This window comes from Mya arenaria, chromosome 5, assembly GCF_026914265.1.
Source record: "Mya arenaria isolate MELC-2E11 chromosome 5, ASM2691426v1".
Classification (NCBI taxonomy): domain Eukaryota; kingdom Metazoa; phylum Mollusca; class Bivalvia; order Myida; family Myidae; genus Mya; species Mya arenaria.
Genome location: NC_069126.1, coordinates 29,021,526 through 29,045,061, shown reverse-complemented (window position 1 = coordinate 29,045,061; position 23,536 = coordinate 29,021,526). Strand labels below are relative to the sequence as shown.

General features: G+C 34.7%; 3 protein-coding genes across 4 annotated transcripts; 1 reads left to right on the top strand and 2 right to left on the bottom strand.

Annotated features, from left to right (window-relative positions):
• The first annotated feature begins 42 nt into the window (after positions 1 to 42).
• Positions 43 to 4,710, top strand: LOC128233600 (uncharacterized). 2 transcript variants are annotated; one of them, XM_052947347.1, is made up of 8 exons: positions 43 to 242; positions 596 to 714; positions 1,078 to 1,561; positions 1,849 to 2,013; positions 2,220 to 2,435; positions 2,756 to 2,932; positions 3,071 to 3,209; positions 3,761 to 4,710. In XM_052947347.1, the coding sequence occupies exons 1-8, from the start codon at positions 153 to 155 to the stop codon at positions 3,808 to 3,810; spliced, it is 1,440 nt and encodes a 479-aa protein (XP_052803307.1). In that variant the 5' UTR covers positions 43 to 152; the 3' UTR covers positions 3,811 to 4,710. The 2 variants fall into 2 exon arrangements, with proteins under 2 accessions (XP_052803307.1, XP_052803306.1); XM_052947346.1 differs by lacking the exon at positions 3,761 to 4,710 and having other exon boundaries at positions 3,071 to 3,555.
• A 122-nt stretch (positions 4,711 to 4,832) lies between these two features.
• On the bottom strand, positions 4,833 to 13,246 carry LOC128233599 (synaptogenesis protein syg-2-like). The gene is made up of 12 exons (XM_052947345.1): positions 12,872 to 13,246; positions 12,472 to 12,768; positions 12,037 to 12,315; positions 9,898 to 10,197; positions 9,351 to 9,653; positions 8,767 to 9,063; positions 7,844 to 7,987; positions 7,352 to 7,373; positions 7,017 to 7,105; positions 5,833 to 5,848; positions 5,574 to 5,653; positions 4,833 to 5,200 (listed from the first exon to the last, which is right to left on the bottom strand). Exons 1-12 carry the CDS (start codon positions 13,146 to 13,148, stop codon positions 5,169 to 5,171), a joined length of 2,136 nt encoding a protein of 711 aa, XP_052803305.1. The 5' UTR covers positions 13,149 to 13,246; the 3' UTR covers positions 4,833 to 5,168.
• Positions 13,247 to 14,302: 1,056 nt separating this feature from the next.
• LOC128236027 (cell adhesion molecule 2-like) lies at positions 14,303 to 22,494 on the bottom strand. Its single transcript, XM_052950821.1, has 4 exons — positions 22,383 to 22,494; positions 18,753 to 19,100; positions 17,424 to 17,762; positions 14,303 to 17,059 (listed from the first exon to the last, which is right to left on the bottom strand). Exons 1-4 carry the CDS (start codon positions 22,435 to 22,437, stop codon positions 16,665 to 16,667), a joined length of 1,137 nt encoding a protein of 378 aa, XP_052806781.1. The 5' UTR covers positions 22,438 to 22,494; the 3' UTR covers positions 14,303 to 16,664.
• Positions 22,495 to 23,536: the final 1,042 nt, after the last annotated feature.

Here is a 23,536-nt window from a genome sequence, read left to right as displayed (position 1 = left end):
ATGAACAAAGTTTTTTCCCTTTGTTTAAGATATGCCATTTATTTTAATGAACTGGATTCTATATTTCTAACACATTCAGCATGTTTACAAATGATTGTACTCAAGTTATCGTGGTGTTTTAAGTTATAATCAAGCCTCTATTATTTTTGAAAATGGCATTTTATCTCACACCACCATCAGGAGTGATTCAGCTGTATAAACTATCGGACTACACAATCACCCGGTTTCATTTCCTTTCTAAGGTTGGTCATTGACAATGTTATCAAAATGCACAATCCTGGGGTCTGTTTTATCAAGAACTCAAGGATTGTTTTCGTACCTAACACAAACGTTCACATGTATTCTCATAATTCTGCTATTTTTCATTGCCATTTCGTACCGTATTGTATTTTTTTACCTCGATATCTTATTTCTATATTGCATGTAAAATGTTTGCAACTGAAGTAATAACACACACGTGTTAAGTATATTCATATAAATCTGTACATACCGTGTGTTGAACTTAAAATGAGCATGGTAAATTACGTTATTTAGTGTTGTTAAAATCTTCAGTGTTAATGTTAACACATCTGTTAGATTTTGTTTATTTTGTCAGGTTTTTAAATCAAACGGGGACCAGATGAAACTGATCGACATAATGAAAGAATCTGTAGAACTATCCGATTGTCTTCTTGAAGGTTCCGTTAAGGACAAGATATCACACTTTATGTTAAGGTAAGGTGAAGGTTGCATTCAGAATAAAATATCACACTTTATGGAAAGGAAATGTGAAGGTTGCACTAAGGACAATACATCGCTCTTCGTGTTATGGTAAAGTTGTGTATACGGTAAAACGAAACCTAATAGCTGTTATGTACTAGAAGTAGTAGGCTCTACTGGTGACCTATGTGAGAAATGAATACACGACAACCTTGTGGATGAGGGTGGGATATACAGAGATACCACTAGACCACTTCTGCTGTAAACATTGTTTTAGCATATTTAAACTGTACTAAAACTATTCAACAATGACTGTTTTGACAATTTACTCGACCCGTGAGTATGAGGAATGAAATTATTAATTGCTTTTAATTTCAGAGTCATCTGTTCAAAAGACCGAAGCATTTCAGAATTCTTCATTTTAGCAGAGACGTTACTGTTTGAGTTCAGATTTTCTTGCATGTCCTTTGAAGAATTACACAAGTTATTTAAGTCACTGGACCTTCACACCAGGTGTTTGAGAAGAACAGACAAAGGAGAACCATCGCTGTATTCTCCAGAGATCACCAATGTGTTAAAGACATTTTATCAAATTAAACGGCAGGGCACTAGCTGGAGACATGTAGTGGACAAATACCTACTAGGGAGCCAGGAGTGTTTTTCGGTCCCCTTCTACAAAGTATTGCCTTTGGTTAGAACTAGAGAAGTGGTGTTGAATAAAGGCGATGCATTTGTTCCATATTGTAAGTTACGTAAAGTTGCTGTGGACTTGTTCAATACATTAATGAAAGGTGGAATAAAACAAGCACAGTCCTGCTTTCAATGCGATGATAGATTTCTGGACATATTTCAGCAAATAAAGGTTAGTTATTTTGATTTTTGTCTACTTGATTACATTAATATAACTGGATTTTCATAAAAAATAATCTCAACATGCTTAAACTATTTCGATTATTATCAAGTAAATATTTGGAACATTAAAAGTTGTGTCTTGAAGTTTATTAACATTGCTTTCATTCACATTGTTTGTTGGTCTTTTTCTTGAAGTTCATGTACCATGCTGGGTTGTTATAACTTCCCAACCATGATATATATGGTGTTATCTTGAGTTTTATTTACATTGATTGCGAGGATGATTGAATTTTTCAGGCGTTGCATAAAATGACATTTTGTGCTGGAATCACGAGGACCTCTCTCTTGCAAAGCGGTTTAGGTTTTACTGATGTTGATGAGATTTGCTACACAATGCCACCCTGTATGTCACACCTTCACAGGAAACTTCGAAAGCATCATAGACTAAGACATCATGCAAGGGTAAGCTTTAAAGCCATGCCGTCGACTTTTTTTTCAGACTAAGATGTGCATTTGCTGCTCATGTGATTGTACATATTACACAACAGTCTGTAAAGTGTCTTGCTAGGCAAGAACGCTTTTTGCACAGACAAGAGTCTTTGCACATCTCGTACACCAACTACTTTATGTATATATGTTTTTCAAAATTGTCAATATTTATTTCTTAGGTCCAGTATACATTGTTTCTTAAAGAGGCTGGTATGTCAGTCCATGACGCCATTTGCTTTTGGAGAAATGAGTATTCAAAGCCCGCGTTGTCCTCAGAAGGTTGCTCCCACGATTGGAAAGACAACGAAAGCAGATATACGTACGGTATACGGCATTTGTACGGATTGGAAGGATCCAGAATCAATTACAAGAGTCACACGTGCCACTCACTCCAGGTAATTCGTTTGACCTTCTTCGCTTGACATGAAAACAATTATTAACTATTAAGTGACTACTTATGAGGATTAAGGCGAATATATGTCTATAACAACATAGTATTTACTAAGTTTAATCGAAGTTTAGCAAACGCTATAATTGTTATCGTCTTTTAAATACGTGAACCTCAAATGGACCCATCAGCTCAAAGCTATTTGTTTTTGAAAATTACAAAAGCCCTTTTCCTAAACATCTTCCTGATGTGTAACATAATTGGGGAAAAACGTTAACACTTTAGTCTGATAAACGGAAGCAATACAAACAATTTTAATTTATAAAGGATCGGACCGAAGGAGTTTCAGATCAGGGTGGATGCCCATTTGCAAAGTTTGATAAGGAACATTTGCAAAAGCTTTTATATGAAGAAGGAATTGAACATGAAGACGATATAGTATGTAATGCATTGGCTGGGCAGTTCAACAGAGCATGTTCACAAGTATTGTGCCTGAAACTGAAGGTAAATATAATATGTTCATTGGTTTGATACATTTGTTAAGATAGACTTGAGTTCGTAAGCCCTATAGTAATTTCTCTGTTAAAGTTTCAGTAATTAAATTTGTCTTTAATTAGCTTCAAAAATCGTTTTCCTTTTAAGGTTCGAAAGAAAATGGAACATTCAACAGAGGGTCATTCCAGTCAGTCAAAATATATAAACGACGCTCAGAAAGATCTTAACTTGTATGCTGAAGTGAAAGTTCAATTAGTTGACAACGACCCTTCGTTTAGTTCTAAATGTGAGTTAGATCCAGATGAAGGTACATTGGATTCAAATATGCATGCATTTTCACGACCGGTTGATTATTTAGATAGCTACAACAGACTTGTAAGACAGTTGAATGACAAACCCATTGTCTGATATGTAACTTCGGACCATGCTATAGCACATGTTTTGAGTAAAATATGAAACAAAGGGCTTAGTTAACGCTTGAAAATGAAAGAATTTTAAATAAGTGAAACAAATGAGTTATTCAAACATAATATTGAACATTGTATCAAGCCTTATTTTACTTATAGCTTATTTTTGTGTTTATAATTTGTATCAATTGTGTTATGCTTTGCTGATCAAGATGTGATTTTGTTTTTTTGGATTTTATTTCAAGATTTTAAACTATAATGGTTTATAAAAACGTAAGTTGACTTAAGGGATCAAACTATAGAAACCTATATTATGCTTAAGATATTTCCCCTGTATTTTAATGATGCAATCCTTGGCCAAGTGTATTTCACTACATGTTACGTAATTTCTGAATAAGAATATCATTTTAATAGAGTTTTTCGTCGAAAGGTTCCGGGTTAAAGTTAGGCGAAAACCACCAGAGCTCACCGGTGTCGTAAACAATTTTGCAATTTATACAGCACGTTGTATTCAATCTTCTCACTTGGTACAGTTTGTAGCCGTTCTTTCTGAAACTTGGTCACTCTATTTGTCCGCACGATATAGAATACCAGTTTGAATATGGATCATCTCTGTCGAAAACCTGGTCATAAGGTGAAATATTAAGACAACTCTTTGTGTTTCTTATTCCTTTGTCAGACTCATGTGTGTTCAATCAATCTATAAGTGTGAATATGAATCATCTCAGGTAAAAAAAAACCTAGTGTACTAGTTCAAACCAAGAACAAGAAACGCCGAAATGCGACCAAACCAGGTTTTTAATGATTGACAGAAGAACTTCAGCCTGAGTCTGTTTTTCTATTTTTAGTAACAGTGACCTTGACCCTAGGGACTCCAAATGCAATCCATTGAAAGGTATCCATAAACTCTTCCTTTATACCAAGTTGTGTCAGGATATGTCAACCATAACTTAAGTTATTCAGTTTCAACCATTTTTCTATTTTTAGTAACAGTGACCTTGACCTCGAATCTAGGGACCCCAAACGCAATCCCATGAAAGGTATCCATAAACTCTTCCTATTGACTAAGTTTAGTCAAGATATGTCATCCCTAACTAAAGTTATTCAGTTTCAACTGTTTTTCTATTTTTAGTAACATTGACCTTGACCTTGACCCTAGGGACCCCAAACGCAATCCCATGAAAGGTACCCATAAACTCTTTCTATAGACCAAGTTTGGTCAAGATATGTCAACCCTTACTAAAGTTATTCAGTTTCATAGGTGAGTTTGACGCCGCCCGCCCACCCGCCCGAACAACGACGTTCGCCATTCCAATAACCAGGTTTCACTATGTGAAAACCTGGTTAAAAATAATGCGTTCATAAATTAAACAGTGTTTTCCAATATTTATGAAACTTGGTAACAGTATTTGACATCATGATAAAGCCTTTTGATGAATGAATCATCTCCGGCCAAAAAATACACATGGTAAAAAGGTTTGATATTAAGAAAAAAGATGTGCTGAAGTTTTTTATATTCCTTTAATACATATAACAGTGTTTATCCATTCTTAAAACAGTCAGAATGTTTCTCAGCATGAGATTTAGGGTAAGTGTGAATACGGATCATCTCGGGTCAAAACCTACGTCAGACCAGTGTGCATATGGCTTTGCAGCATTTTCCTTTTCCTTTATAAACGTACATCCTGTTGCATAATCTTATTTCTCAAAATGAAATTCCTGCTAAAATGCGTTTTCCGCTTTAAGTCTAGTTACAAAACTAGACACTTGGTAAATGCAGATGATCTCTCGTATAAGCTCCAGTTTCTTGACTACTTGAAGCACTGCCTGCACAGGGTTTACATCACCATGTTGTGGTATATGGGATCCTCTGCGAACAAAAATAAAGGATTTAGAGAAATTACTCTAAAACGTCTGGATGCTACTATAATAATACCAAATAATGTCAAGTGTAGTAAAGACATGATGTATCTATACATTGTTTTCAATATGCATTTTCTCAAGCTTAATACACGTAAACATGTTGGGTTACGATTAAATGTAACTTATCATTTCTGGCAATTTCAATAAACAAGTTCACACAAAGCGTAACTGCCTTATTTAAATGTTTGAAATAGGTTGTGCTTCCAAAGGATTTCAATATCAGAATATATTATCCGTACATGTATATACACATTTACATGTACATGTAAATGTATCTTTTTCTTATGCAGTAAATCTATAATAGAACGTATAACTCGTACCTCTCTTAACATTCTCGTAATGAATACTTGACCTTGGATTAGACTCTTCCAACGGCGTGTACAGATGCGAATGGTCGGGTCTGAAAGGGTATCAATACGTAAATTACATGACAATTTACCCGAATATGATCAATAGATTTAAAATATCTTAAAACAGCGTTAGTTATATGTAAATGTATAACTAAAATAGTAATGTAGTTATTTTTTTATTTAAATTTAGTACTTGTAGTCTTTTGATGATTTAGTTTTAATTTCTTACCTATCGTTTCCATCATCTGCAAAATAAAATACACAGAAATTTGAATGTTGTTTTTAATAGTCTTATGAACCATAAATCAGCTTACCAGATCATTTTTATCACTATTTAAACTTTTGCAAAATCACTCGAGGCTATATTTAGTGACAGTGCATGACTCTACACATCCAGAATGTAACCCAAAGATACGTCTTGGTTTTAGTGTGCCCGTTAAAAATAAGTGCTTGCACTTACGCGAGATATCCTTGACTGCAAGGTCTCAAGAAATACATACATACACATACTAGCCAAATAAGTTTCATTACATTGCCTTATTACAAACTCAAGTTATAGTATTGGCTGGAGACCACAGTTATCTGCCCCTCGTTGATCTGACCAAGATCCGGATGTTTTTACAGAAAGAGTGCTGGTGTTCAAGTATCAATATTTTATTAAAATTGAACGAAAACATTTTTGGCAGAAAACTTGACTGAATTTGACACTCTATTGCAGAAATTGATAGTTTCCAGCGAAGATATTTTGAAAAATTCATAGCCTGTGAAAGTCTGATAATGGGTTATTTGTAGCCGATTAACTCCTTGGCGTTACGGTTATATATTTGTACTCGATTTTGACAGTCGGGTAATTGGTCATCGTGGTGATTTCTTGTGATAAAATATTGTGTCTTAAATTCTTCTGCTGCCAGTTCCTTGTTGTTGTTTTTTCAATTGAGACTGTTATAAAGTTAAACGCCGGATTAGTGTCTATATTCATGGAAATTCTATAGTAAAATAACTGGTCTCGCGCCATAATATGGAATTTATTGATAACATGATCTTACTTCATACAAAGCTTTATCATTATACATAATTAACACACGTTATTCAGTGGAAAACTTATTTTTATATGTGTAATAATAACGAACTAGATTTTGACCTTGACAGCCCCAAATCACAAGGTACGATATTGATGCATAACAACGTTTTATCAGACTGAGTATGAGCAGATGCAAACCAAGTTTAGTCAGTTGGGACCAATCACATCCTCGTTTTATTGTCAAAGCAAGTTACACACAACTTTGATATTGTAGCTAGGCTCTTTTGCCATTAAGCAAATAAGTACCACCGGAACGAGACCATTATGTGCCTAGGGTATAAATGAAACAAATAAAAAATTGACTGTTGCAATTCTTGGAAGTGTTTACTTACTTAAATCATCGTAAACGGGCGTCTCTTTTTTCGCTTGCACTTGTTCGTACATTTCGGCAGCATCATATCCCGGGTTATCAGCACTATCGCTGAAACAACAGATTTTCAGTATGCACGCGTCGTAACTCCTTAACGCTCCTTTATTGTATTTATTTTTAATGCAGTAAAAGGTAAAATTAGCCCGTCAACCCGCAAAAGGTGAATCCATCATACGTACCGTCATTCGAGGGGAGAGCAAAAAGTATATTAAACATAACTAATGGAAACGGACATGCACTTAAAGTTAAATCTGTTCAAAAGCGGTATATGCTGTCAACTGAAATATAAAAACTTACCCATTTTGACCTGGAGGTACATCTGAAAATGAATGAAGACAATTTTTACATTGATTTTTTTTAGATGTTTCAATTATTATGAACTAGGGAAAGAAACCTGAGGGAGTGAGCCCCGTTGAAATCCGGAATACCGATTATTTTAAAGTGCAGTTCAGAATACTGTTTATTAAAAACATTTAAAAAACGACCAAATTATGCTTTTATTTAAATCATTGCTTCTTTAAACATTTCTTAAATAAATCAGTTTTTTACTCACGTGTTGTTAGACGAAACTATATTTATAATCCATGCATGGTATACGTTTTTCAATATGAAAACAGTAATATTTATTATTTTAATGAATTATTATGTTTAACTCATTAGACTTAAAAAATGACAAAAAACACGCAGCATATGTCTTGAAAATTGTGACCCACGTTAAAAAGGCTAATAACTCTACACAATTTATATGTTGTTTTTTTATTTTGATCGTAAAAGTCAAATCAGTTTTACCCTTTTTCTTTGATAGGGACATGCTACAGTTCAATGTGTACTTTCGTCTCAGAATGAACACTATGGCGACTACAGCAACAGCTGCCCCGAGACCTCCCCCTACTACACCACCAATCACAGGAGCAAGAGCTGGAGGTGTGTCTTCTGTAATAGAAAACAACACACTTTACCCGACACTTATTCAATGGTTAACATGTACCATATTGTTAATTCGCTTGACGAGTCTAAAACCTAACCATCATCTGCGTCTTTATGTAATAAAACCAACCCGTATATGCCCTGTGAGTATACTATAAAGAAGGTTAATGTTTTAATGATTTTTAAAATGTTTTATGATGGACGTTTTTATTTCATTTTGTGAATATAAGTATATCTCTGATTGTTTACAAAAAACAAACAAATCATGATTGTGTCAAGTCTCCAGTACCACAGGGATTTCGAAGGGTCATTGCTCCTTAACATCATTATAATCATATATAATTTTATCTCTACCCTTTGTATCTTTTCATTTAAATTTACAAAAGGGCTTTTAGCGGGCTGCTTTAAATGTACAGCTGTATCTCATGGTTTTCGTTTTCTAAATTAATGTGTTTATATCACTTCCAACCACAGATACTATTCTATTCTCAATTTAGAAGGCACCACTCATGACACTATGTTTTTATGTAGTCATTCGTTTTAAATAATAATTATAAATAATAATTGAATTTTAATTTAAACTTGTTTATGCTGATGCTGAATTATGACCAGAGTTAATAGATATTACCTGGTAACTACTATGTGAATTTAAAATTGTGACGTCAAACCAACATTTATAACTTAAAGCGAGAATCTGTGTCGAGCAGCAGTTGATCAAATTTTGTTTTTTATATTTTACCGGAAGGTATAGGTAATGTGTTACCCCAACCATATTTTTAACCTACCTGCGTCCAGTTCGATTTTCAATGACCTATTTTCTCTGCATGGGCCAATCACGTTCTGTGAATATAAGATAACATCGTAGAGTTGGCCGGCCTCTAAATATGATAGTTCAGTATTGTATATAGCCGTTTCTTTATCTTCTGGCTCAGAAATAGTAAAGTATTTTGAGTTAGAAGACTTCTTGTAAACCAGAACAAATGTCTGCTGAAGTCCTCCATTAAACGCTCTTTTCCACTGAACTGTTGCAATTCCTGTTGACTTGGAAAGCAGGGTAAAGTCTGTAGGACACTGTGGCACATCTAGTTAAATCAAATACATACGGTAAGTCACTTAAACTATCACGTAAGAATTGTATGTAAGTTTTATTCCGATCATGATAACAAGCTTTAGGTAACTAAAAGTATGACCATTGCGTAACATGTGTAATTAGTCCGATCAACATAACACTAAACTGACAAGGAGACAGGACAGTGCAAGGCAAATCGCATTGTTGGGATACAGACAAGCCCTAGAATTGACATATGCTAATCTATGTTACAACGCACACACTTATATGCAATATGTCAATAAACATTGCCAAACATACCTTGAGGATTTAGGTGAAAGACTTCTCGTAAATATGGTTGTATTCCATTTGAAACTTTCAGAATATATGAGACAAAATCGTCCACTTGAATATCCAAAACGGTCAATGATGTGAACAGATCTGATGATGTAATATTATATGTTTCACCAATAACTCGATTATACGATGTTCCATTCCACTTCTGCCATTCAAACATCGGCGGTGGATATGCAACAGCCATAAATGATAAAGTGACATTTCCGTGTACGGTTCCAGTGAAATTTCGTCTCAAATGTGCATGACTGTCGGATGGTCTAGGAGAGCCTGTAACGGGCGATATCATGTATTGACTTATAAACCGTAGGTCTTATTTTACTACTTCCTGAAGGCATTATGTTAACATTATTGTCGGATGTACACAATAGATATACTGCGTCTACACTTGATAACTGCAAGCATACCAGTAAAGTATTATGTCACATGTATAAAACACATAGCAGTCAATGGAAAAAAACCTGTTCATAAATGGATATATGTATATTGATAATGATTTATAAAAAAAACATACATCTCACAAACAACTGCATATCTTTAGATGACGCTCTTTCCATATCTGTGTAGTTGTTAAAGGCTGCACATGTGTAAACAGCAGCATCAGAGCATGAAGCATTTTGAATTGCGTACTCTAATCCGAGAACATTATCTCTTTCCATTAAGGCTATTGTCATGTGTGTTTGTTTTAATCTGATCGTTGAATTAGGATTGCTTGTAACCTCACATACGATACTTAGTCGCTCCGACTCATTAATGGTAACGATGTTTTGATTTGGAAAGGCGCTGACTTCAAATCTGGAAATTGATGGTTTGTCTGAAATGAACAATAACATGTAGAGTACTGTCATATAATTTTCAATAAACTAATATGCACTTGAAGCTGCATTTAATTGCCAGGTAAAATTAGCATAAAAGCAGCAGTATTACTCAAACATTATTGCGAATATTTTTATATTAGGCCGCGTGGTGCCATGCGTGATACTAAACCTCGACGAGCCCATCGGAAATTCGATGGAACCAGAATTGAGATTACTCATTGCAACCGCGCAGGCATAGTTCGAAAAGCTTTATACAAATATGCAAACAGAATTCCTACTAATAATTGCTTGACAATTGAACGTATTTATATTTTGGATTATTAATTGTTTTGGAAATTAAAGGGTAAAGAATGTTACGTCATAATATTAACACCTGCACTTCCATTCCTTGAATGACCTGCAATTCGGTTATTGCGGTAATCATCCGATGAACGCAACATCTTCGGATATGTCCTATCGCGAATCATCGCATAACACATTCGGAACTCCACGGCCATTTTTATCGAAAACATCCTCGGATGTATGCCGGCACAACAGTTGAAGTAGTTCGTAATTTTTTTAATTACATCTTGATTAATTGTAAGGTTTTACAGTCGAATTTATTGATCTAAGATTACATTGATTGCCAGTTAAGTGTATCATGGCAAACATGATTAAGATTCCCAGAGTTTAGTCATAAAGTTTAACTGCTAAATAAAATTACTACGCGATCTTCTTGCAGCGGACTTAAACGTACCGCTTTTTTGAGTATGTTAACCGTTCAAATACATCCGAGTTTGTTTTCGATAAAAAAACTTCCGAGGTGTTCCGAATGCGCATAACTTAGACATGAAAATCATTTATCTTGTTGTTGTTTGTATTGTGTCAGCAGGTCCCATTAAAATATATCAACATTTTAGAAAGTGTTAATTTATGATATGTTAAATGTTGTGTTGTCATTTGTTTTCCAAATTTACGTTTAAAAGTGATTTCAATGGGTTGATCTTTTTCCTCGTAATTGTGACGTCATTTAATAAATTGTTTCCGGTGTTGTGTCAGGTCGTTCTATTAACAGAATGGGCGAGAAAGGATTACTGTAATGTTTTCTTAAATGAAATGAAGTATTTAAAACAATTCTTGAATGAAATTATGAACTATTGGCATAAATATAAGGACTGAATTTCGGGATTGATGTGACTATCGGGGATAAGAACACAATTGGGCTCGACGCACTTTCACCATCCCATCCCGCAATTCATTCCTTAATATAAGCATCGACGTTACTAAATCTTATGACGAAAATTTTGTACTTGAGTTGTTTATAAATGATCAGCTTATACATATGGTGGCATGAAAACACCACCACGTAAATAGCAATTTTATTAACTATTTGAAGGACATTCTTAATAACGTCGGAGCCTAAAAGAACATTATTTCTTCTCACGAATAAGATGACCCGATCATATGTTTGAAGAGATGCTAAACCTCATTTAAGAAAACGATACTATTGATGTTTTAATGCTCAAACCCAAATATGTTCTATGCGACTTATGGTTCCAAGTTTTACCACATTAAATTTGATAGCCAAGAAATAAGCCCGTCTCAAATCAGCTTTGAAATTATGCCGTGCGCCTGTCAAAAAAAACTGTTAGTCATTGCATGACTCTCTATTGTGACGTTATTTAAATCAGCGTTGATACTGAAATTCCGCCTACTGGTAAAAAGAAATTTGACTAAGTAGTATTAAGTATTACGCAGAACTGTTCTCATGTTCCCGTTATCGGGTCGAAGGCTAAGATAAAAACCCTTATTGTCCGTATATAGCAATTATCTTCATATCATAAATATAAACTTACACCAAACGTTAATCTCAAAGTCTGCTGTGTCACTCCCTGCCCGCATCTCTGCTCCAGTAGGATCCATGGAGTTCTCGACTGTACATCTGTAAAGACCGGCATCTGTGCGGTTGATTGACTGGAATGTATGAGAGGCTCCACTCCAACGTTGGCCGTCAGTTGTTCTGGTGATCATTGACTTCGTTGTCATCGGATTCCCGACAGTGTACGAACACTGGATCAAAATCCCATTTCCCTCTAAAGCATTTTTCCTGGGTAAAGCCTGAAGCTTTGGAGGATCTGTAAAGACAAAAATGATCTCAATATGATTCAGAGTAACAATTAAAACCTAACTTTGAGGAGCAATAGTAAAGAATACATAACAAGACACCCATATGCGACATTAAAGAGTACATGTATGCAAAATAAACACATTACGTTAAATACCACACTTACAAAGAACATTTAAAGAAATATTTCCAGAAGCCGATCCTTTAACAACATGATATCCATGCGTCATATTATTTTCCGCCAAGCACGATAGTACACCAGTCTGTGATCGGAGAGTTTTGCTGTGTACCAAATAACTACCACGCGAATGGAAGCCTGCTCCAGACCATGAAAATGAAGAAACCGGCTGACTCTGTACACTGCAGAAAAGTCTGGTCGCATTTCCTTCGATGACTCTGAACTCGGACTGAATAACAGTTCCTGATTCTGATTCGTGCCTGATGCTTACACTTTCAGGGGGATCTGGGTGAATATAAACGTATATATATATATATTATTATTAAAGAAATATTTCCAATGCAGGACGACAATTCCCTGAATGAGGCTTTGAATAGAAGATACTCACAGTTTATTTCTATTGTGACAGTAGCTGAAGACGACCACATAGTGGCTGCTCCAGCTGAAGGGTTAAGAGTACTCCTTGCAGTACATGTCCTCGTGGTGTTAACCTTGGCAGATAGCGTGTCAAGTAGTAGCTGGTTTTGGGCAACGTGCACTCCTCCTGTCCAAGTGTAGTTAGCCGGAGGATTAGAAAAAGCACTGCATGCAAGAGTGAACGGACGCTGAACCACAAATGTCAGCGGGCTATCAATTACTTTTCCTGTTGTACTGTCCAAACGCATTGTTGGCAAACCTGGAGGATCTGAAGAAAAAATGCACGTGCAATACGAATTTGGAGTTAGAAGACATTAATATTATTCAATTGTTAGTTATCTAAATCGTATATATTCATCGTACATATTCTATGTGCATCAAATGCATTTTTTAAATTTTGCAAAAGAAGAAGTATGACACCTCAGCACGTACTGCTTAAAGGGTCACGCTCATGTTTATGGACCAACATTTAATTTCCCGGTAATGCATATGAAACATTATTTTAATGTTATTTTACTCATTGAAACCAAAATTGCAGAACATTTCAATTAAAGTATAAAAGTAATAATCTGGTTGAAGAGGAAATCGAAGGCCAACATATGTTGAAGTTTCAGCTGTCCGTTGTATTTTCTCAACAATAACGTGTGCATATTAATTTGTATAATTTTATACTGACGTTTACGATCCATATGCTGGAACCAAAGTCAGTATTTGCCATTCTGAATACACATGTGGTTGAAGAATCTGAATATACAACTATTTATAAATATTTACACCTCACGTTCCATTCCTTAAATGAACTGCCTTTCGGCAATTGCGTTCATCAATCGATGAACGCAACATCTTCGGATAGGATATGTTCGGATCGTAATTCATTGCATAACAATATACATAAAAGCTATTGATCTTGTTATTGGTTGTATTGTGTCTGCAGGTCCCGTAAAATATAGATCGACATTTTTAAAAGTGTAAGTTTATTATATTTTAAATATATTGGTACCAGAAGTGTTTCAATTTTACGTTTTAAAGTGATTTCAAGTGGTTGATCTTTTCCCGCGTTATTGTGACGTCATTAGAAAAAAATGTTTCCGGTTATAGTCGGGTCGTTCTATTTACAGAATGGGTAAGAACGGATTACTGAAAGGTTTTCTTAAATGAAATGAAGATTTTTTTTAACAATTCTTGAATGAAATAATGAACTTTTGGTGTAAATATAAGGAATGGATTGCGGGGTTGATGTCATTATCGGGGATATGAACGCAATTGGGTTGGTCAAAGTACGCGTGGAGTCCTTCGGACTCCACACACATTGACCAACCCAATTGCGTTCATACCGCGATAATGACATCAACCCCGCAATTCATTCCTTAGGTGAACTAGCGGGTACAACGACGAAATTGCTTATCTGAATTTAAAGTGACACTCTCAAATTCAATATATACACATGTATAACAAAGATAAATTTTGTGTGATATGCTCCTTACTACTTACTTAATAACGCATTTATTGAGAATATTAATTACTGAATACAAGATTGTAACCGTGTATTTAATAGCTGAAAACGTAAAAAATATTAAATGAGTGCTAAAAGTTTTACTGTGGTCTAATAAAGTCTCATATGATAGAAATACCGTGTTTTCTGCACCTTTCTTTCAGATTAAACTCGGTATTTTTTTATAAGAACCATTGTTTCCGACATTTATTTATCCTTTTTGGTATATCAACACATTCGTAATAATTGTGGTCAATCTTACCAGCGAGTAAGGAGGCATCTTTAAACACGCGTTTGAAACGATATTAAACGTCTAATATCCGTAACTAACAAAGGATACATCTAATCACTCAATTAGTTACTTACAAAAGCATTAATTAGTATAAAACACAGTTATGAAAATACGTTGGAAAGATTTCAAATGGATTTGATGAACACTCAGTTTATCAATAAAACAAAATAAATAACAGGGAGATGTCCAGTTGCTAAATATTTAACCAAAATCCTTTTTAAAAGCAAAATGATTAATGCCAAACAAACACAAACCATAGACACAACTTTACATGACAACACATACTGAACAAATGTCAATATGTCGCCATTGGTTAATGATAGGTTGCCTTCGTAGGCCAATGTGAAATAAGTAAGAACTCACTGTTGGATCAAACCAGTCTGCAGGTGCCAAACCACACTTACCGCAACATTAAACTCGAACATTTAAGCCTCATCGGAGACAGTATGAACTCGAAAGCAGTGCATTTATAAACCAAACAAAATATAATAGTTTCCACTTTCGAAGTAAGTTCAAATACTCAACGAAAAGACATACCCACATTGCATAGTGTTATATCCTTAAATAATTCTTTCGATTTCTGATTTCCTTGAATATGCTTTTGATTTTGGGCAAGATAAAGATACGTCCTCTGTCTTATTTTCTCTACTATTACAAGACGATTTAGAATTATTTTACAGAAATATATGAATTCAGGCCTCTTACTTTTATAGTACCTTTTGAAGATCGTATGACTATTTTAAGCATCAATATATATTACTAGAACTCCACTGTTTTACTGTAAAATAAGTGTAGCCTTGATGTCAATATATAATTCGGAACACCTCGGATGTATGCCGCTATATCAGTAGAAGTAGTTAGCACAATTTTGAAGATATCATTAATTAAATGTAGAAGTTTAGGAGATATTTTCTTTATCAAAATTTAAATTGATTGCCAGCGAAGTGCATTACTGCGAACATTATTAAGATTTCCAAGAGTTAAGTCATAATGTTAAACTGCAAAATTAAATTACTACGTGATCTACTTGCAGCGGGCTTAAACATACCAATTTCTGAGTATGTTAAGCGTCCATATACATCCGAGGTTGTTTTCAATAAAAATGGCCGATGAGTTCCGAATGAATATATAAATGTAAGACATATTTCACGAACGATAATTTGCTTTGAAACGAACATTAGATGTCACAACAACACTTTAGATGACCTCATGTCATTTGTTGACTGGGTTTAGTTACACTTATACATTACCTCTGAACAAAGAACATCGTGATGGAAAGGTCTTTTGGTGTACAGAATTTGTTATTAGCTTGTTGCAAAAAGTACAATTTGATGCCGAACATCTTATGACAACCTTTTAAAGATTTTGTTGGTTCAAAATTGGGTTATTGATCTGTTATTTCGTTATTCGGAAAGCAAAATCAAATGGAACGAATTTCGGAAAATTGTTTTGAATGTATGTGCCCATGCACCAAATGCAGTATATGACGGTTTAGGGCATACTCTCCTGTTAATACCACGCACTCAGAATGTTATAGTTAAAGAACAATATGATGTGCTAGTTAAAGATTGTCAAAATGGAAAGTTGATATTGTTTATATGTTTTCAATAATCCATCGTTGTGAGTTTTTAAAACATGTGTTAGCCTATTCAGACAAACCTGAATTGATACGTTTCATGAAACATGGTTAATGACAAAAAACTAGTGGTGTGTTAAACTTGTATGATAACAGTTTACTTACATTAACTGTTTTGCCACATGACTTAAGATTTTACGTCACCAGATTGAGAGGTTCGGCACATTCTTTTAGAATCCACACTAATATATATGCTACTAATAATATTCCAACAAATTGACGTTACTGCATTTATTGTATTAATTACGATGTAGAAAAGAAATTTCACTTTATACTTATTTGCCATTGTCACTGTTCTGTCATGCTTTTCAAACATTTGCTTTCACAATGTTCTTAATAACTGATTAACGCATTGCTATTACAGTATTTGTGATTGATCCATCTATGGTAGGACTTGCAGTAACAATGCTCTCAGGAACGTTATAACACAATATGTACTTACATAATATCTTTACATTGACAAAGGCACTCTGGGACTGATTTTGTCCGGTCACGTGTGAAGCTGTACACGTGCACCTGGCGTTCTCATTACGCCTTGCTGTCCACTGAACAACCCTTTTTACCATACTGCCTTGTACAGTAGGACTGAACATCTGGCCGTTGAAGCAGTCCCAGGTAAGAGTCGCCAGTGGGTTACCGCCCGTACTGCTGCATGTTAGAATTTCTGTTCTGTTTTCTATCATACTGTAGTTACTGCCACTGGCATATCCTATGATGACTGGAGGGCCGGATGGTGCATCTGAAACCAGTAATATTGCCAATTAAGGTTTTGGTTGCTAAGGCAACTCCCGGTTTCAGCTGGCTAACCGCTGCATTTTAGACTTCCTTTTCTATGTTATATTAAACTGTAAGAACTGTCAATAGGTTATCCTTAAATGCCTAAATAACCAATTATAAATGAATATTATGACTCATATTCTTGTACATTTCCCTCAAACTAATTTATGAATCGCACTAGGCTATCGATCCTGATACATGTATTTTGCTTAGGTGAACATGTTCTGTTTTATGATATAAATAGTTGGGCCGTAATAATGTCAAAGTCTTGAACATTTAACTTTGTGTCTTTGTACTGTAAGAACGAATCATCGCCAATAACTTACATCTGACATCCAGCAGTTTGGTTTCAGACACACGCTGCATCTCGGCAACATTACTGGCAGTGCAACATATTCTCAGTCCATTATCGGTACTTGTAGCATTGAAGAGCATGGTACTGTCTACTTGCCTCAATCCCTTGACAACGATGACAGAAGAATTGGAAACTGAAGACTTGAGCTCCATTCCATATTGAGAACACGTGTTTCCTGTCACCTTGAACCATTTGATTGTTGCCTGGGGAAGTCCACCTGAGGTCCTACATTTGAACGTCTCAGAATCACCAGCGTTGATTGTCACCGTTGAATCTGTAGGTGCTGTCATGCTTACTGCCGTGATAGGGACTGCAAAGTATAAGTGTGTTAGTGCACCTTCTTCTGCGAGTGTTATGATAACAGTTGCATGGCAATTCGTATAAATTAAAAGAAACAGTCTCTTATAACTATGTTATACCGGTACAGACAGACCACTTCGTTTCAAGGATAACGTTTTGACACCACTGTTATTCATTGCTCGATCGTTATGATTAATATACATGCAAAACATGACATATTTTAGACAGGATAAACCAGTTGTGTGAACACTAATAAACTAAATTAAACATATAATCTTACTGGACTTTAGAAGGTTCGTGATCGAATAACGTCGGCGACTTATATAAACGTCGTATGATATGCCATAGACATGCAGATACCTCATTTTAATGAACCTAGCGAGTCTGCTAGAATATTGAGTCATGTATTTATATATTCGCGACTGCAACTTTATGATTTCGATATCTGATACATATATCAATAATTGTCAAATTATCTAACTGATCAAACTTTGCTGCCAGAGACTCATTTCACTGCGCTTGGTCAAAATTGAACACGACCTTTGAGAAAAAAAAATCATAGGAGCATTAAAAACTACTCAAGATAACATAAAGTACAATCTTACATCTGAAAACATCAAACGATAGGAAACAGGAATACTGGTATTATATCTTTATTTACTTTTGGTAGCCGAAGTTTTATGCACAGTCATTTTTTCGTGACCGTAATTACAAAATTTAGGATGCCTCTAAAATATACCATAAGTGTAGTATGAATTTCGTTGCCCTAAATTAATCAGCATATGTATCCTTTTTGACAACTGAAAAAGAAACAGTCTTTACTATGGATTTTGAAATGAGTAAAATCCTATTACTCTTCGAATATTCGTGTTTTTTATATATGTACCCGAATAGTATTTGGTGCTTTAGCAACAATATGTTAAGACATCAGTCATCTGAGACGAGGTCTAATGATTCATGTGAATGTGATAAAATGGGCAACTACACTACAGTATATTACCTTGAACATATAGTGTTGTGTTGACCATGTATGTCGTTGCTGTTGTAGAAATTACACTCCGCCACATATTCTGTTCATTATTCCTAGTGACATTGAGGATTGTCCATGAGAAATTACCCACTCCACAGTTAAATCTGTAAAAACTGGTATCTGAGAAACCAAAATCAGTACACGAAGGCATACTTATCCTTCCCTTTGTGTATATGGTTTCATTTGGAACCTTGACATCCCAGGTTACACGTATTATGGTCTCATTGGACTGTAGTCCTGTGTAGGAGCATGTTAGTGTCACGGCAGAATTCTCCAGGGCCGGGTTGGGTGTGTAGGTCAGGTTTAACGTGACAGCTTCTGAAATAGTAGATGCAAATGTTTATTTGGTATTCTTAATGCACGAATAGACATCTCTTCTGACATGAACAATATTTGTGAAATCAGATGAACCAATTTATATCAAACACTACACATTATTGTAAGCATAATCAGTTAACTATTCAATTAAATAATTGGCATATTATCGTTGTGCAATTATTGAAAGTATTTATCGAAATTGTAACGTTAATACATGCAGTTATTATACAGTTGTGACGATGATTTAAACCTTTTAGTTGTGTAAAAAGCCCACCGTTGACCAAGATCCGAAGTTCATACAGAAAAAGGAGTGCTTGTATCCAAGTATCAATATTTTATTAAAGTTGAATAAAAGAGAAGAAACAGGTGGTCTTTTTCATAGAGCTTAACATAATTTGACACTTTATTGCAAACAAAGATAGTTTTCAGTGTTGAAATTGGAGAAATCAGTAACTGTGAAACTGGTAAATTTGTTGTTTGTATCCTTTTTCCGTCTTGACCTTAGGGTCATGTATTACTACTCCATTTTGTGAGACACCGCATTGGTCAACCCTGAGTTTTCTTGCGATTTAATTTTGTGTCTTGGATTGTTGTACAGCAGCCATTTACTTGTTTTTCAATTGGGTCTGTTTTAAAGTGAAAAGCCAGGTTAGGAAACATATAGTAAAAATAACTGTTGACTTATGCCTGTAGCGTGATAGGCTCCTATTCGATTTGTTACTGTCTTTGTCGACAAAGCCTTAACCATACGTCTCTAATCATCGTTTTCGTTATGTGTTTTACCGCTGGGCCTGTACCAATAGTTTTATTGTTTTATTACACTAAAGTCAGGTACTCGGGTATATTTGTCTGCTATTCTATGAATATTTATGCACCGTAAGAAATGATTATTTAAAGTAGTTGTGTTTCAGTTTAGATTTATTCTTGTATATTAAGTCAAAGTGAATATACCATGAACTCTTGTAACACAGCACATGGTATATATATGTTAAGAATACTTTTTTAACTGAAGTGTTAAGTAATAAGGCGAACGGGTTATTAATACACAAGCGCAGCTAACTATTAGTATAGAGCAAAATACAGAACAGACGTACTGTTTAAGGCGTTAGGCCGGTAGATCTGCAGACTTTTATAACCGCAAATTGGAATCTACCATCGGAAGATCGACATAACATTTTTAACATTTGGCGATTTAATGCGCGCACTGACGTATCAACCCGAGCGCTTTTAGAAGTGCGGTGGTCAACGACCTAATTTGCATTACCAATCTGCTCTAATAGTTACGGAGCTGCGTTCTGCACCTCAATAGCCTGCTTGAAGTAGCGCTGTAATAAGTATTATTACTATAATGCAATTAAGCAGCATTTTATGCAATGAAAATAATAGCAAACGAAATTATTTCAATACCGACGAGTGACAATTCGCAAAATAAAAAGGAGAATACGCAAATAGTTTCAAACTGAACGTGTACAGAATAAAATGAATTCGCATGCACATGAATATATCTGTGTTTACGTTTTGGCCGCAGCCGGGGATCTTGATACATTTAATACATATAGGAAATACATTGTACGTTGTTGATTTGATTCAAAGGAATTTTGAGCGAGGATCCTGTCATTGTAGAAAGAGACATTCCTTGACAGTAAATAAAAAAACGACTAAATGCTTTATCCGTGGCAGTGCATTATTTATGAAACCAATGTTCCAGTTAAGGTTTCGAAAGCATTGGAATACTACTCCATACTTTTGGAATGATTCGGGTATTCCACATTTAAAATGAGTATTTCAAGTGACTGATACTTTATGGTTTTTATTTGATTAACAATAAACTGAAACTGCGAGACGGAACAGAAGTTTGAATAATCAAATCGATAATTTCCTCATACATTATGAAATATGCTTTGATCATTTTAAATATATATTTTATCACTCCTGATAGCAATGGTTTGGATATGATACAAGTCTGTTAAAAGTTTATTACATATTTTCCGCAAAGGAATATGGCAGTCAATACATCATTATTGTAAAAACAATTGGACAAAGCAAGACTGAAATAATTGATACATCGCAATATATCATATGTTCAGATTATCAAAACAGGATGAACACGAAGTAATTATCTTGTATCTTGTATGACTGATTTATCGTGAAGCGTATCGTGATATGCTGTTGACTCATTGTGAAAGATCGAGATACATATTTGCCAAAAATATCCATCCCTTACCAATTCAAATATATATGTGTATACTATCACTATGAAATATGAAAGAATCCAGTGTTTTTTAAAACATGTAAGTTATAGAAATATGATATATTTAGTATTATTAAATAATGAATATATGTGTATTGTTTTTTTGTGAAGGAGGTTTATATTTGGATTTAGATGATATGGTCATTATACTGGTAAAGATTGATATTAAATTGAAAATAGATTGAAAATTCGGATGCTGTGATACTGATAACTAAGTGCATTATACGTCTAATCAAGGAATGAATTACGGGATTGATGTCATTATCGGGGTATAAACGCAGTTGGGATGGTAAAAGTGTGTGGAGTCCGCGCGTACTTTGACTAGGCCAATTGCGTTCATAACCCCGATAAAAGTCCTTCTTGTTTGCTTAATTTTGGGCCTTGAGAATGATAAATTTTCAAACTATTTTTTTCCTGTATTGTGTACTCGCAACATGCTGCAAGAACGTTGATAATCAACTTTCATTTAACATTTTTACTTTCCTTTTTGCGATTAGGCAAGAGCTAACCTCGAGCCGTGCCATCAGCTATTAATTCAAGTATCCAACGCATGCGCAGATTGCACATCAATCTACAGAAAATAGACTCACAGTTTTGCGCTCAACTAACTGAATCAGAATCGATTTACATGAAATTAAGCGAAACTGTCATTGACCCATAACAAAATACGAACACCAATAAATACTAGACTGTTTTAAATACACTCATCTGAGTGAAGAAGGCAATAACTAAAGATGACAGTAATGCATACAATTAAAACAAAATGTACACGTTTTACTCTTTCTATTTAAAGTGTTTCCTTACCTTAAATTATCATAACGGCAACATGTTTTTAACCCAATGCTTCATGTATTTGAAATAAATTCGAGTAAAGAAGTTCTATTATACTTATTGGATAGAAAATAGTTTCACTGAAAGTGATACTTATTAGAGAATTCACGAACCATCTTACCTCTTACCAAGTACCTCCTACTAAAACGATACAATTTAGCCACAAAGTTATTTATACATTTTTAATATAGTATGCTCACCTGAGTACATAACTAAAATCACCCCAAAAATCACCTTTACCATGACAACTGTCATGATTGTATATTTTAACTTTAAGAATAATTTTATGTGTGCTCAGTCACTCGTTTTGCTAATCAGGAAGTTTTGTACAGGTTCAACTTTATTGGTTAAAAGGTAGCGATTTATTTATTACTTCCTTTTGCCTTTATCAATATTTGATACATATTTAAAATATACTTTCATTATTAAAGCTAGGGTCAGATGGCTAACGAAAACGGCATTTTGAACAAACCTTTTGTTGTATTTGCCTTTGTCTACAAGAAGGCATAGTGTGCCATAAATACACGGTGTACGTTAGAGCCTAAAAGGTGCTCAATATATAACGATGTTTAATAGGATAAAAAAGGGCCATGAGTAATGCATATTAATCTGGAAAGTTATATTCAACTGAGTTGATTTTGATGATTCGGATTCACTAGGCACAAACTGAATGAAATCAAAATCTGCAGAAATCCACGAGAGTCGATCACGACATTCCGGATCAAAACACAGTATTAATAACCCTTTTAATTATATTCATTTTTTGGTTAAATAACTCAAAAGACATTTTTTTCAAAATGAATGTCATTTTAATGACGCCCTTTTTTTGTTTAATGTCGTCATTCTAACATCGCGCAATGATACGCTTACGATAAAAAGTCTATAGTGTGAAATACGGCCGTAATGCACTGGAGAGGGACACGGACAACCGTAATTTGCGTTTGGATTGATGATGGGTACATGGACAGATGGTGTACAACTGCAGTTATATGGCCTTTGCAAAGTCACATTCAAAATACATATATTAAAATAATGCATTTCCTCTTTAATACTTAAATTCTAAAGTGGCAAATGGATAATATAATCTTGTCTCTGCAGCATGTCACTACGTCAAAAGCATTAAATGTAAATGCTAATCGGATTTTGATAACGAATCACTGTTGGCTGGGTGTACGGGATTGTTACTGAAATTATAGAAAAGGGAAAATTTGAAAAAAACTTTGAGAGGTTGCATGACACCATCCGTATATGAACTTGTACGTTTGAATACATGTACATATATCGCAACACCTATTAAGAAGTATATGTACTACAAAAACTCATCACATCATGCAAGCTTTTCATTAGACTAACC